Below are 14,358 nucleotides of genomic sequence, written 5' to 3' on the forward strand. Positions count from 1 at the left end.
GCTACCAGGCGCTGCCAGCTCACCACAATGCGCCGGAGGTAATCGCGAGGGCATAAGGTTCTCGCCTTGCAGCTCATTTGCGAATCTTCGTTCAAGTCGTCAAGGCACTTTCAAGCACCAAGCGTCAGTTCGAGACACATCATGTTCAAGACTAGCAGCATCGTCGCGCTGACAGTGGCGGCTTTGGTTCTATCAAGCGGGGTACATGCCGAACATCAAGCCGCTCTATTTGACTTTGGAGGCATGGGTGGTGGTTTCCCAGGCATGGGAGGCGGAGGCGGTGGAATGGGTGGCATGTCAAGCTTGATGAAGATGATTCCTGGAATGGGTGGGTCGGGTGGAGGAGGAATGGGGGGCTTCCCGGGCATGGGTGGAATGGGAGGCATGGGCGGTCTCTCTAGCCTTATGGGCGGTGGTGGTGGTGCAAGTGGCGGTAGCAGCACAAGTAAAACGACTTCAGGCACAGGAGGAACTAGTTCCAGCTCTCCGGGTACTGTGCGTCCAAGTACGGGAGCGACTGGCGTAGAAGCCGCAGCAGCACCAGCGGCTGGAGCTGCCCCTGCAACGGGAGCTTACCCGGCGGCCGGGGCAGCACCGGCAGCAGCTCCTGTACCGGTCGCCGCACCAGTTACGCCAGCAGCAGCTCCTGTACCGGTCGCCGCACCAGTTACGCCAGCAGCAGCCCCGGTGGCGGCGGCTGCTCCAGCGGCGGCGGCAGTCCCAGCAACAGCAGCCGCCCCTGCTGCCGGAGCTGCCCCAGCAATTCCTGCCGTCCCTGCTGCCGGCGCTGCACCTGCCGTTCCTGCTGCCCCTGCCGCTGGCGCACCTCCTGCTACGGCGGCTATCCCTGCCGTCCCCGCCGCTGGTGTAACACCCGCAGCCCCCACAACTGCAGCATCGCAAACAGCTCCGGCCACTGGGGCCACCCCTGCTGCCTCTGCAACTGGCGCGGCCCCTGCAACGTACCGCCGCAATCTTCGCGAGAAATGAGCGAAATCTTCCCTTGTAGCAGTTAAAGGTTGGAGCACAGGGTCGGAAGTTGTCGATGAGTTGGTCAAGTTTTCTTACGGAAGCAGTACGAAAACAGTAAAATCATTATTTCACTCTTTTCGTGTCGATCTTGTATTGCTGAAGCCATCTCAGGGTCGTGATACTTAAGTAAGCAGCTGTGCGGAAATACTAGCGGTCGTGTCCGATATAGCTTACTTTATTCTTTGGTACTTCATCGCCATCAGTTGCTATGGATACTTCCGCATTGCCGGAAGTGGTGCAATTGAAAAAGATATGGCTACATTTCGGGGGTCGTGACTCTACGTCAGCTTCAACGTGGTCCACACCACATCCGTTTCAGAAAGAGCGGAGACCGATCATCACTCCGCATTCCGCACTCGAGCGGAGCGCCATGGCTGCGCCGCAGAGTCCCAACCTCATGTTCTTCGACGACGAGCCGCCGGCGGTGGCTGTCGTCCCCGCGGCGCCGACGTCCGCGTCCTCCGCCGACAGCTTCGACGAGTCTTCCGCGAGCGCGTCGCTGCCGCTCGTCACGCCGTCGTCGCTCGTCGAGATGCCCCCGGGCGACGCCGAGCCGGATCGCCAGGCGCTGCATTTCTTCGTGTCCTGCCGCGGCGTAGACGGCAACTCGCTCGTGTCCCCCGCGCGCTCGGCGCAGACGTTGGTGCGCGGCGCCTTCAACATGCTCAGCGGCGCCGCGTCCATGAACAACAACACCAAGTCGCCGCGCGCCAAGCCCCCCACGGAGGTCAACGTCGAGGTGCGCGTGGCCAGGGAGACGCCGATCTTCGGCTTTGGCGCAGACATTCCGGTACACCAGACGCCGCTCCCCCCTGCAGCCCCTAGCAGCGGCAGCGGGCTGACCATTGAGATGGACAGCTTCGGGGAGCTGGACGCGGGCTTTGCGGACAAGGCGGCGCTGCCTGCTGACGGACTCCTGGACAGTGAGAGCTACTGGAGCGAGCGCCATAAGAGCCGCAACCCCAGGTTCTCTGTGGGCTTCAGCGTCCGCTGCAAGAACCCGGCGGAGTACGACCGCCACGTGCAGATTATGGTCATGATCCCCGACGAGGGAACGTCCTCGAACAGGAACAGCCAGGTCTTTGGGTATGCGTTGACGTCGTTCCAGGAAATGTACGCGGTGGCTACCAGCGGTAACTACAAGCAGAAGATGACGCTACCCGTGCACTCGACGGTGCTGGACGGAGCCACCGTAGAGCTGCAGTTTGCCAACATCCAGCCGCAGCAGCATCCGCTGTTCAAGGCGCAGCATAATTTGTTCAGGAGCTTTATGTTCTATCCGTTGATGAAGGAGGAGCATGCCGAGATGCAAGCTGCAAATGCCAAACTGGCAGTTGAAGAGGCAGCGGAGGTGGACTTTAGTGTCAAGATCCCACTGCAACTGCTGCGAGTGTGCCAGCTTGAGCTGCTCCAGATGTATGACGAGTGGAGGTTGAGGTACAACTACAACCGCAAGAGGAACCGCTACTTCGATAATGACGCGGAAGCGCTCAACTTCGGACATGACGTGTTCCGCGTGCAGGTGGTGTGTGGACGTGATTTGAAGACAAAATCAAGAGCCAATGCTGCTGCTGCTGCGGCAAATACTGAGTTCGAAATGACAACAGACCTAGGCAACCGGTCGTCGCGTACTTCAGGTTTCTCGATAGGTATGGTCAGTGGTCGAGGCGGATTCGTGAATCGGATAAAGGCGGGGAAATGGGGCAGTACTAGTAGTGGGTCATCGTCGTTTAGCAGTTATGACTCTGATACGGCTGATGCAGGAGCTGAAGCTAGCAGCGGCGTTCATCCTTTCGTTGTGGTCAAGTTTGAAGACGGCGTGATTGGAAATCACGAGTACACTGTGGGCAAAACAAACACGGAGTATGATGCGCCGAATCCTGTATGGTCGAGCAACAAGTCTGCAAACAAATGCCCTCATGGAAAACCCAACACGAAATACCACGCGTCCAGAGTGTTGCGCAGTCGTGTGGTCGTATCACCCGTCAACGCGCTTAAGCAGTTCGTGTTTTATAGGCCGAGTGTACAAGGATCAACCGATGAACCACTGGCTGGGTGGTTGCGCTTCCAAGTTTTTAACGAGCACTACGGCTACATGAGTGGCGTCGAGAATGACTTAATCGGTGAGGTAATGATTCCGCTGCAGAGTGTGCGTGATGCTATGACAGTGGAGGAGAAAACTGTATTTGATGATGACGATGGCACCGAAGGTAATGCTGGTGGAGCTCACGAAACAAAATCCCGCCAAATAGTGACGTCTCTCACTCTGGTGGATTGGTTCGACGTTCGTTCGCCTACCACGGACGAGATTTTTGGTCAAATTCAGCTTCGCATTAATATTCTGTTGGCAAACCCACTTGCCCCTCCGAGTGATGATCTGCTGGCTGTTCACGTATCGGGGCCATCTCCAACTTTGCCAAGACGATTCAGAAGGGCTTCCGACTGCTCTCCACCGGCGGCTGATGGTATCATTGAGAGTGAGATTCCCCTTAATTTTCTGTATCCGCACGTGCTCAATATTCGAAAGCAGGTAACAGAGGTTACTGATATGATTCGCCTTACTGAGCACTTGGTAGAGGAAAAAAAAACTTTCAAGTCCAGTCTACACAAGAAGCGCGCTGACATCCAAGCTATCCCGACGAACTTGCACGTTTCCTATTTCCGCATATTCCGTCACTTTGGATCGCAATCCTTACCACACCCACCGATGGACGCGCAGGCATCAACCGAAGACTTGCTTGGACTGGACGTCAACGCGCACTTTGGGGCCCCTATTTCGCGCGATTCGTTGTCGATACATGAGCGCATGATGACCCCGGAGACACATGCGACAGTCACCTGCGGTGCTCCGACTGCGCACGCCTTGGGGCTAAGCGATTGTGGATTGCGAGAAATGGAGCTTGAAATGCACAGTTTCCAATCCGTTCTGGAAAAGAGCACACCGCGGTTAATGGGGGGCCCAGTCAGTGATAGCAACTGCTACATTCCGGAAGACTCCTCCGATTTCTTTTACCCTCCGCTGGAAGACGAGACGGAGGCCGAAGTCGAGGATGATGTCCGTAGCAGCGACAGCGGTATGTCATCGGACGCAGCAGCTTCCAGTAATCCGGGGAGCCCTACTGCAGCTGTTTCCGCGGGTGCAGTGGAAATCGTCCCGAAAAAGAAGCCCACCAAGTATTCGATGATGGCGCGCAAGGCTGCTGCAGCTCGAGCGAAGGCTTTGTCCAAAAAGCGTTTTGTCAGGAAGAAGAGCTCTCGGCAGCTCGACCAAAAGAACAGCGACGAGAAAACCGCGGTTTACGCCAAATACCCTACGCTTCGCGCTGAGCCCGACGAGGGTGTGGACCCAACGACATCGATTAACTATGCCGTGCGGATGCTGTGCCGACTTGAAATGCTACGCACCGAGTATTATCTCCGGAAGACTGTTGCCGTCTCGCAATCCGTCAGCAGCCTTGTCACCTGCTTCATGGCGGAGCTAGACCTGTGTTTGCAAGAGAGGAATGACAAGGTACTCGATCAAATGGCAAAGGTTGGATTCTTGATCGGGTGGGAGAGCCTCATCTCGTCGCATGGTAAGGAGCTGTACATGATATCTGACGCGTGGGTAGCGATCAAATGTCTGGAAACGTTTTCGTTCAAGCTCTGCGAGGGGAGTGACATGGAGGTGGTGGTGGAAAAGAACGAAGACACGGGCTACATTATCAAGGTTCCTGTCCCCTCTGCCCAGTTTGCAATGCTTCCGGAAAGCTTGCAGCTTGGTGGTTTGATTAGCGTCACGTCCGTACTATTCACGCAGGGCATCAATGAAATGCAGAGCTTGGCAAACATGGTCGGACATTCGGGCGTTTCGATCCAGCGAAAGATCAACAGCACGAGCTTCCGTACCATCTCCGAGTACTACAACCGCTTTACGGAGGTCTGCGGTATTGGGATGTCGGAAATCAGTGTTGGCTCGCACCCTGACGAAATCCTGCGGAATTTGCGCGTCAGTGTCGAGAGTGAAAACTCGGCCTCGAAGAATACATGCATCTTGCTGCATGCCGCAGATGCGGTGCGAAGCCTGAACGGCGGGCGGGTGACCTACTGTAAGTCTGGAAAGGATCGGACGGCAATGAGCACGACGCTGGAGCAGGCGAGGCTTTTGGTCCAGCGGAAGCGGCACGTGCTGCAGGAGATTGAATCAGGAGGTGCTACCGAGTACGGACCCCTTGAAGAAGTGAAGGATGTGGCCAACACGATGCGAGAATTTGGTGTGCGTATTCACGTAGCGAAGAAGAACGTGGGGCGCTTCAAATATTCGTTCAACTCGTTGCAACGGAAGCTACTGCCCGAGATTTACCGTCCGCCCATGTCGACAATTCAAGACATGGTGACATCGGTCACGGCGCGCGACTCCTAGACCGTCGTACCGTTCCGTGACTTGCAAGTGGTAATGCTGTATGATTGATGCACATTTTTTTCATTCGAAGCTGTAACTTAATGACCTGCATGTCGAGCTTGACATGAACGCAGCAGGGGGCCCAGCCAAAACGAACTATGCTAAGGAGCCGAGCACCTCCCTGCGCACCTGAACGTAAGTACCCTTCTCAAAAACACGCACATGAAATCTATTCTTCGTCCTCCTCCTCGCTCTCCTCCTCGGGCGTCTCGAGCCACGTGAGCCAGTTCGAGGTCTGGATAATAGCCTTCATGCGACCAGGAACGTCGCCGTCCACGTCGTACTTGTACTCGAAGAAGCCCGTCTCCTCGATGATGTCCAGGCTGTAGAGCGCCATAAAGCACTTCTCGATCAGACCCTTGGGAAAGTCGTGCTTGTTGAGGAACACCTGCAGCGCGTACAGCGCGTGCATCTGCTCCTTCTTGTCCGTGTCCTCCATGGCCAGCTTGAGCAGCTCGCCGTACGCGGGCAGGGCGATCCAGTTGGCGCTGGCCTTGGCCACGTCCTCGGTGGCCTCCGTCACGGCCTCAAACACCACGGCACCGCTGGGGCGTCCGTTCTTGGCAAAGATGTCCTTCGCAACGGCCGCGAGCTCCTCGCCCTTCTTGCCGCTGGCCAGCACCTGCTTCATGGTCTCGCGGTCGGCCTCAGCCTTCTTGGCCGCAGCCTCCTCGGCCTTCTTCTTCTCCTCGGCGGCCACGCGCTTGGCCTCCTCCGCGGCCAGACGCTCCTCCTCGGCCTTCTTCTTGCGCTCCTCGCGCTTCTGCTGGGCGCGCGCCTTCTTGTCCGACACCTGCGGCTCCGGCGCGGGCGCCTGCTCCTGGCGGCCGCTCACGCGCATGTTCGAGAAGGACGAGGACACGTCGTCTCCGCCGCGAGCAAAGCGGCCAGCGGCGCGGCCGCCGCCCTCGTACCGGTCTCCTCCGAAGCGGTCGTCGCGTCCAAAGCGGTCGCCGCCGCCGAAGCGGCTGCCGCCTCCGAAGGCGCTCGACCACTTGTCGCCGCCGCTGCTGTTGCGCACGTCGCCGCTGCCCGAGGCCTCGCCGCGACGCGCCAGGTTCAGGCGCATGTGCGCGGGGCGCTCCTCCGACTGGAACTCGTCGCGCGACGGGCGGTCGTAGCGCGAGGGGCCGCCGAAGCGGTCGCCGCCGCCGCCGCGCCAGTTGCCGCCCTCGTCGCCTCCGCGGTCTCCGAAGCGGTCCCCGCCGAAGCCGCCGCCGCGGCCGCCGCGGTCTCCGCGCCACTGGTCCGACTGCTCGCTGCGCGAGGGCTCGCGGTCGCCGTAGCGGTCACCGCCGCGGTCTCCGAAGCGGTCGCCGCCGCGGCCTCCGCGGTAGTTTCCGTCGTCGTCGTCGGCGCGCGCGCGCGGGCCCGAGGGCAGCGCCGCTTCTGGGATGTAGGCGGCCGCCTGGTCGCCCAGGAACTCGCCCAGTCCGATCTTCTTGCCGCGCACCATGTCTGTAGAGTCTGTTAGAGATGAGAGAAGGAGGAGGGAGGGAGGACCGAGGCCGATGGGATATGCCTTCGAGGGGGAAAAAGAGAGGCCCAAGTGCGTGGCAGCGAGGAATGGCTGGCTGCTGGGCCGTGGTGTGGCGCACGTAATTCGGCCTCAATCACTTGGCGTTTGTATGCACATGGCTACACTCTGCCACGTCAGTCGGTCGCAAGTTGTCAACGGCTAATTTGGGGCTTGTCCGTCTGGATGAAGTTGAAGCGTTCGACTGTACCTCGGCGCCCTAAGCCATGACGTCCAAGCGCAGCCTCGACAGCAACCATGCCGGTCAATTGCCGCCGGTTCCGCACCACGTAAGACGTCGTTCTACCATTTGGAGCATGATTGGTCCTCCCACTAACCTACTTGTCGTTCCCCACCTAGAGTAGAATGGCCCCACCACTGCTGCAGGAGGATCTCCCGTTCATCATCCACCGATTGCAAGTCCTAGTTCGCTGTCACCACCGCGGTTCCTTGGCCGCATGAGCTGGGAGAAAGGAATGCTCGATAATTCCGGCGGTGCAGCGTACCGTGGCTGCAAGGACACCAGACCACCGGCAGTGCCTGCTACATTGGCTCCGCTAGCTGAGATCGCTCCATCTCCGACGAAGCACTTGTCCATAAGCTCAACTCCACAGCCACATGCGTTGAGAAGCTCAACGACTCCGGCAGTCCCGCACGCGTCGCCAGAGAAGCTGCCAAGTATCGGATGCGGGTCACGCCCCATGACGATGGAGGAGTCTTACGACGAGGTGGAGAAGCTGCTGGAGGAGCACAAACGACAGCGTAAAGAGTCGAAACCTCGGCGAGTTGAGGCACTGTCTACGCTTAGTGAGCAATCGCCGTTGCCACGTCACACGTTCGTATTTGCCCCATTAAACGACGCGCGGATGCTATCGGAGATGTCGGCGCAGGAGGCGATGGACGCGCGTGAAGGCTTTTCAAAGAGTGAAGCGGACATGGACCTCGAGCGTGACGTCGGCGGGCCCACGAGAATGAAGTACTTTGGGCCGGAGGCGAGAGCTTCGTATTATCGGTTGTACAGGGATTTACACAGCAAGCCGCAGCTTTTCGTTGATCGCGATGCCCACGAGCATCAAAATCTAGGAACTCTGCGGAGCAACTCGAGTGTTACCGGTATGAGACGCTTCTCTGGTCTGAGGCGGTCACTGCCAACGTTAGAACAAGCGCAGATCTCCTTGGGCGGAGGCGACATGAGCCCCATGTCGGCTGTCCCGCGCTCACCACGCGCTCTCTTTCTGGGCGCGTGTTTGGCGGGGAGTCAAGCCCCTCTGACGCTTCTGCTGCGGAAGGAGCACAACAAACGCGCCTTCGACTTCAGCCACCAAGGACTGGACGACAACTTCATAGTGCGCTTCGCTGCGTGCCTACCCGAGCTGCCTCTCGTCGAGTCGATCAACGTGTGCGATAACCGGTTAACCGACGCAGGGATTAGCTGCTTGCTGCGTGCTCTGGAGAACAAGCCGCACCTCACGTCGCTCGATGTGTCGTCGAACCCAATGGGGATCGATGCGGCCAACGTGCTTCGTGGATACATCCGCTCCAACCTCTGCACACTGCGCGTGCTGGCGCTTAACGAAATATCCCTAAGCGACCAGGAATGCGCCCGGTTAGCGAAGGCTTTGGAGCACAACAAGTCCATTGAGCGACTCTTAATACGCGGGAATCAGGTTGGGCTGCAAGTTCTTGCGTCCAAAGTGAAGAATCCGGTAGATGAAGTGGACGAAGATGAAGAAGAAGACGATGACGACAAACCCAAGAAAGCTGTGACGGGTGGTCAGGCTCTTGGAACAATGCTCGCTGCCAACCTGACGCTGCAGCACATTGATCTCGCGTGGAACCAGCTGCGCGCAGCAGGAACGGCCTTTATCGCTGCAGCCCTACCGATGAATTATCAACTGCGAGAGCTCGACTTGAGCTACAACTCACTTGGAAATAAAGGGGCGTTGTCGCTCGCTCACGCGTTGCGGTCTGGTGCTCGCTTGAGAAGACTCACGCTGAGTTACAACGGCATCTCACCACGCGGTGGCGTGGGCCTCGCTAGTGGTCTGGCAGTCAACTCGTCACTAGCGATGCTCGTTCTCGATGGAAATCCCCTTGGGGCTCAGGGTGGGAAGGCGTTAATGCATGCGAGCTGCGCGCCTCGACCAGCAGTTAGCGCTGCATCAAGTGCGTGCCAACTATCGCTTCAAGACTGCAGCTTGAACGTATCAGCGCCCGCCATGTCCGCTACTGGGGACGAGCAGTTGCATGTCTTCAACCCGGCGGACCCGGCAGGCAGCTACGTGCTCGACCTCAGCGACGCGTACGAGCACATGGTCGCGCACGAGCTGCTTCGTCTCGCAATATCGCAGTGTGGGCGCTATCACTTCACGCGCCTCGAGTACGCGGCCTCGGCTCAAAATCGGGGACAAGTTACCAAGCTGGAATTGGTTAAGCGCCGTATTCAGCCCTCGTTGTCACAACCAGAGGAGGTTTCAGCCGAAATCAATAGCAGAAAGACAGGAAACCAGGCGCTTAACCCCGTGGCAGTGCTGTTCCGGCGTCTGGACGAGGACGGATCGGGTACCGTCGAGCTCGCCGAGCTTGAAACTGTTCTACGCAGCTGTGGCCTCGAAGTCTCGGACGAGCAACTGGCAGAGCTGCTCCACAAGTACGACTACGACCGCAACGGCGTCCTCCAGAAGCGCGAGTTCGCCGACCTGTTTGCTCGTGTCGGCTTTGGCTTCGTAGACTCGGACGGGTCTGGATCGCTGGATGTCGATGAACTACGGCGAGTCTTTCAGCTACTTGGCGTGAACGAGGAAGCCGAGACGAACGACGCTATCGCGAGAATGCTAGCCAAGTACGACCTGGACGGGTCGGGCGAGATCGACGCGTATGAGTTCCTCGAGTTCATGACCTCGGAAATGTTCGCTGTGCCTGACGACCCCCAAAAGGACAAAGAGAGGGAGGAGGCGAAGCTGATGCGACTGGAGCCCTGTGAAGTTGGATCCGGGGCGGTTTGGCAGATCCCGAACACTGGACAACTCACCGCCGACTTAGCTCACAGCGGTGGGGGCATTGACGTTGGTGATGTGGCCAATAAGCTTCAACAGCAGCAAGGCAGTAGCGACAGCAGTGGCTATGCAGGCGAAACCCACCGCCCAGCAGACTCGGTGCTGATGCCCGACGCCATGCTCTCCCGGTTCCTGATCAACGCTTCGAGTATCAGCCGGAACATCACCGAGCAGACGGAGTTTCTACACACTGTGCTGACCGAGTCTGGAATGTATTTGTCCTCTGCACAAGGGGAACAACTGCTAGCTCGACAGAGAATAACCTCGTCAGTAGTTCGGCCTGGACGGCGATTGGCGGCGTTGGCGAGGCTTCTGCCCCGGGTTATCGACCATCGTGAAGCGGCCAGCTTGGTGACTCGTGTCGTGGACATCCAGAGCCAGTGGATTGAGCGTCTTGCACTGCGTCGGTGGCTTGGGACTCAGCATTACAGCGTTCTACTAGGATCCTTGACGAACGCGTACTCCTTCGACCTGACTCGGGACGACCACCGCGCCGCTCTCCACCGACTGGCGATGGTCGCACAGGAAGAGAAGCAATTTAGTCGTTGGCGATCGGGACGCGCTGATACTTCACAGAGCGGGAACTGGGAGAACTTCCGATGGGCGACGCTGGATGGAGAACCGGTGCTGCTGTCCTCCACGTACATTCTGAACAAACTACTTGGACCAGCTCGGGAGCGGTCAGTGTCGACTCTACTCCCGCCTCCCTCGAAGCTTGTCTTCTACTACATGAGCACAACAAGGCCTCCTCGAGGCACGAAGCCCCTGAGTCGACGTCGCTTTGAGCAGCTTCTCGATGTATTAGCGCAACCTCCGAGCGAAAGCGAGATATCCGTCCTCTGTGAAGATCGACGGGCGGACGCGGACCAGGAGGAGAACAACAACCCATCCACTGCCAAACGAACACAAGCTCTGCTGCACTGGGAGCTCTTGCGTCGTTCTGTCAAGGCTCAGGCGGCTGAGCAGCGGAAGAAGAGCATGACTCGGACTTTGGCAAGTGATACCATCAATCGCCTCGCGAATACCGTCGAAGGACTGCAGCAGAAGTTGGTGTTATTGGAGATTTTGGTGGCTGATCGGTGGCTTAGCAGTGACCAGGCGCTGCAACTCATCGAGGTCTTCCCGAACGCAGTCAGAGCCCGCGCTAGAGCTGCCTGCCTAACGTTCTCGCGCATTGTCGACCTCGAAAACTTCATTCAGGTACCTGCACACCTTCGAGTAAACTTGAGAGACAAAGAGAGATGACTAACTTGTATGGAATGGCCATAGATCTACGACAGCCTCTCATCTGAAGACCAAGAGGAGTGCGTCAAGCGCCTTGGCTGGCTCAACATACTGGATCCTCTTCAACCAGACCGACAATACCCTCCGCTGGACTTGAGTATTCACGACGAGCGCGAGCTCGTACAAATGCTGGCGCAACTCGCGCTGGAGGAAGGCGTACGTGATTGTTTTTGTTTGTATCTGTGTGAATTACCTACCTGTGTATTTCGGCTAACATTTGATCCTTTAGGTTTCGTGCTGGCAGAACGCTTCGTACCGCGCCAGCGTCACATCGGCTGGAGGAGACCAGACTGAAGCTTCTGATAGCATGGGCGTACTTCCTCCGCCTGGGTGGGGGCGGCCCGATGCCGTAGGCCCGGACAGTGTGAAGCATCATGGCACAGTGTGTTTGCGTTACCAGTCCGGACCGAATGCTGTTAGTACGAGCGAAAGCGACGACAACTTGCCCCAACAAGGGACAGACGACGCCGAGCGAGATGCCGCGCGGCTGGAGTTACGCGAACGCGTGTTATGTGGTACTAGGCTTTTCCTCTAAAACCCACGAAGTAAGACGCGGCTTCTTTGCCCCAACGGAAGATTTACTGCACTCGCACTGGCATCACCTGGCACTTTGTGTGGTCAGCCGAAAAACGCACGAAGTAAGACGCGGCTTCTTTGACCCAACGGAAGATTTACTGTACTCGCACTGGCATCACCTGGCACTTTGTGTGGTCAGCCGAGACCATTCATCGGACTCAACGCTGAGTTGAAACTTTTCATGCCGGGTTCTATCCACGGGGTGATGTGGTGTACATGTAGGCGCTGGTTGAATCGACACCGTCCACAGTTCAGCGAGCGGTGGTCCACAGTTGAGGCCGAGTACCAACACCCGAGGATGCGAGTACGAAGAGAAACCAAGCTTTCGTTCAAAGTTGCTGGTGTTGGAAAGCTCATTTCCGATTTTCCCGGTTCATCAACATCTCCTCGAACCGTCAGACCTCAACCTCCTGCGTCATGCTCTTCCCCAAGCTTGCGTGGGCTACTGCACTGCTGCTATCTACTACAACCGCCACAAGCCCAACCGGTGACAAGGACTGCGCAACGGGCTTTGAAAGCGACGCCGAGAAGGCCGCTCGCTTGGCGAGTGAAATCCCCGACGGTGGCCTGGGCATCCTCGTCATCGACCAGCAGGTCGACTTCCACCCGGGCGGTTCCCTAGCGATTGCCTCCGCCAACTCCGACGCAGCTCGGATCGCCACCTTCATCTCGAACCACTCGTCCGAACTATCGCAGGTGGTGTTCACCATGGACTCGCACCAACGCTACCACATCGCCCACGGCATTTTCTGGGAGAACGACGCAGGGGAGTCACCCGACCCATTCACGACCATCTACGCGCAGAACATCACCGACGGCGTGTGGAAACCGCGTGACTCGAGCTTGAACGACTACGTTCTGGCGTACACGCAGTCACTGGAGGACAGCGGCAAGTTTTCGCTCACGATTTGGCCGGAGCACTGCCTCATCGGATCACCGGGGCACAACATCGTCCCGGACGTTCTTGCAGCCGCTCTGGAATGGACCAAGGAGTCTCTGAAGCCGATCCAATACGTAATGAAGGGGAGCAATCCGTTCACCGAGCACTACTCTGCGCTGAGAGCTGAGTATGAGCTGGCGTATGACCCGTCGACCAGGTGCGTGGTCGATTCTTCTAACGCTGTCGTGGTTTTTTTTTCTGACTTTATTTTTCGTTTTGGAACAGCCTCAACACTGCTCTGATCAAATCCTTGCAACGTGCTGGCAAACTTGTGATCGTGGGCGAAGCCTTGTCGCACTGTGTGAACTTCACCGTTCGCGATCTCGTGGACGCGTGGCCAGCTGAGAGATTGAGCGACCTGGTTATTCTGACGGACTGCTCGTCCCCGGTGGCTGGATTCGAGGCCGAAGCCGAGGTATGAGCTAATCGTTGCTATCGCAAAGGTTATTGTGGCTAACACTGTGCTTCTGGTGGGGATGTAGCAATTCCTAAGCGATATGGCTACGAAGGGCTTGACACTGACAACGTCCACCGAGTTCAAGGCGTAAGCTCTTTACTTTTATTCAAGAAAAATGTTTGCGATCTGTATGTGTTCTCTCGCATTAAAGCAAGGTCAGAGGAAACAGACAAAGCTTGTCTGCTCCTACAATCATGCGACGTCTCCTCCTTCAGCATTTTCTTGATGTCCTCAATGATCACTGACGATCCTGACGCCTTGTCCACTCTATCAAACATTTCCTCCTACTCCTCCTTGGTAGGAACGCCGCTACTATCCCCGCTAGAAAGATCTGACGTGCTCCCCAACTCCTTCTCCAGGTCCCCAAAGGTTAAGCACTTGCCACTCCCACTGGCCGAATCCGCCTTTGCCTGCAACGTGTCCTTGGCATCGTCTTCATGGGAGCCGCTGTCCGACAAGTCCTTTTGTTCAGTCTCGGATTCTGCCACCTTGCTCGACTCATCGCTATCTGTTGCTAGTTGTAGCGGCATCAACTTCCTTTGTCATGCTCGACACCAGTGGCGGCCACGTGCGTGGTGTCACGGATGGAGTTCGGGACGAGATCTTACGAGGAGTCGCGTAGAATGACTGGCTGCTAGAGCCTGGTCCTAGAGATAGCGGTCGTAGTGCTCATTGCGGAATTGGAAGCTCACTGATGAGGCCCTTTGGCCGGGGCCGAAATCGATGTGAGCAGCCTCTAACGAAGCAATCAAACTGCATTTCCTACCTGTCGACGCCGGAGCTGCAACACTATCCAAGAGCGATGTCTCCTCCTTCAGCATTTTCTTGATCCCCTCGATGGTCACCGCTGGCCCCGACGACGTTGTCACTCCCATCTATAATGTCGTCCAAATCAACTTCTTCAATCGAGCCGCTGCCCAGCAAGTCCTTCAGGGGGATCGACTTCGACGTTTTTGCCGTATCCCAAACGGCCTGGAGGCTTCGAGAATACCGTGAGGTAAGCAGAATCGGCTGTGTACTCTACACCGTCAACTGATCATGAGATTTGAGATGCTA

General features: G+C 57.4%; 6 protein-coding genes across 6 annotated transcripts; 5 read left to right on the plus strand and 1 right to left on the minus strand.

The window, feature by feature from the left end:
• Positions 1–141: 141 nt before the first annotated feature.
• PHYSODRAFT_306867 (hypothetical protein) lies at positions 142–990 on the plus strand (the record flags this gene model as incomplete). Its single annotated transcript, XM_009539146.1, has 1 exon — positions 142–990. One exon carries the CDS (start codon positions 142–144, stop codon positions 988–990), a length of 849 nt encoding a protein of 282 aa, XP_009537441.1.
• Positions 991–1,402: 412 nt separating this feature from the next.
• On the plus strand, positions 1,403–5,434 carry PHYSODRAFT_530563 (hypothetical protein; the record flags this gene model as incomplete). The annotated part of the gene is made up of 3 exons (XM_009539147.1): positions 1,403–1,456; positions 1,586–4,106; positions 4,158–5,434. 3 exons carry the CDS (start codon positions 1,403–1,405, stop codon positions 5,432–5,434), a joined length of 3,852 nt encoding a protein of 1,283 aa, XP_009537442.1.
• A 46-nt stretch (positions 5,435–5,480) lies between these two features.
• On the minus strand, positions 5,481–6,128 carry PHYSODRAFT_288964 (hypothetical protein). Its single transcript, XM_009539148.1, has one exon. It carries the CDS (start codon positions 6,102–6,104, stop codon positions 5,643–5,645), a length of 462 nt encoding a protein of 153 aa, XP_009537443.1. The 5' UTR covers positions 6,105–6,128; the 3' UTR covers positions 5,481–5,642.
• Positions 6,129–7,690: 1,562 nt separating this feature from the next.
• On the plus strand, positions 7,691–10,399 carry PHYSODRAFT_387316 (hypothetical protein; the record flags this gene model as incomplete). Its single annotated transcript, XM_009539149.1, has 3 exons — positions 7,691–9,604; positions 9,680–10,054; positions 10,217–10,399. Coding segments are annotated over 3 exons (2,472 nt in total), but the record flags the coding sequence as incomplete, so codon positions are not given.
• Positions 10,400–11,023: 624 nt separating this feature from the next.
• PHYSODRAFT_529594 (hypothetical protein) lies at positions 11,024–11,864 on the plus strand (the record flags this gene model as incomplete). The annotated part of the gene is made up of 4 exons (XM_009539150.1): positions 11,024–11,245; positions 11,315–11,489; positions 11,626–11,721; positions 11,806–11,864. 4 exons carry the CDS (start codon positions 11,024–11,026, stop codon positions 11,862–11,864), a joined length of 552 nt encoding a protein of 183 aa, XP_009537445.1.
• Positions 11,865–12,322: 458 nt separating this feature from the next.
• PHYSODRAFT_319494 (hypothetical protein) lies at positions 12,323–13,393 on the plus strand (the record flags this gene model as incomplete). Its single annotated transcript, XM_009539151.1, has 3 exons — positions 12,323–13,002; positions 13,071–13,260; positions 13,328–13,393. The coding sequence occupies 3 exons, from the start codon at positions 12,323–12,325 to the stop codon at positions 13,391–13,393; spliced, it is 936 nt and encodes a 311-aa protein (XP_009537446.1).
• Between the last annotated feature and the right edge of the window lie 965 nt (positions 13,394–14,358).

This window comes from Phytophthora sojae (assembly GCF_000149755.1).
Source record: "Phytophthora sojae unplaced genomic scaffold PHYSOscaffold_13, whole genome shotgun sequence".
Lineage (NCBI taxonomy): Eukaryota > Oomycota > Peronosporomycetes > Peronosporales > Peronosporaceae > Phytophthora > Phytophthora sojae.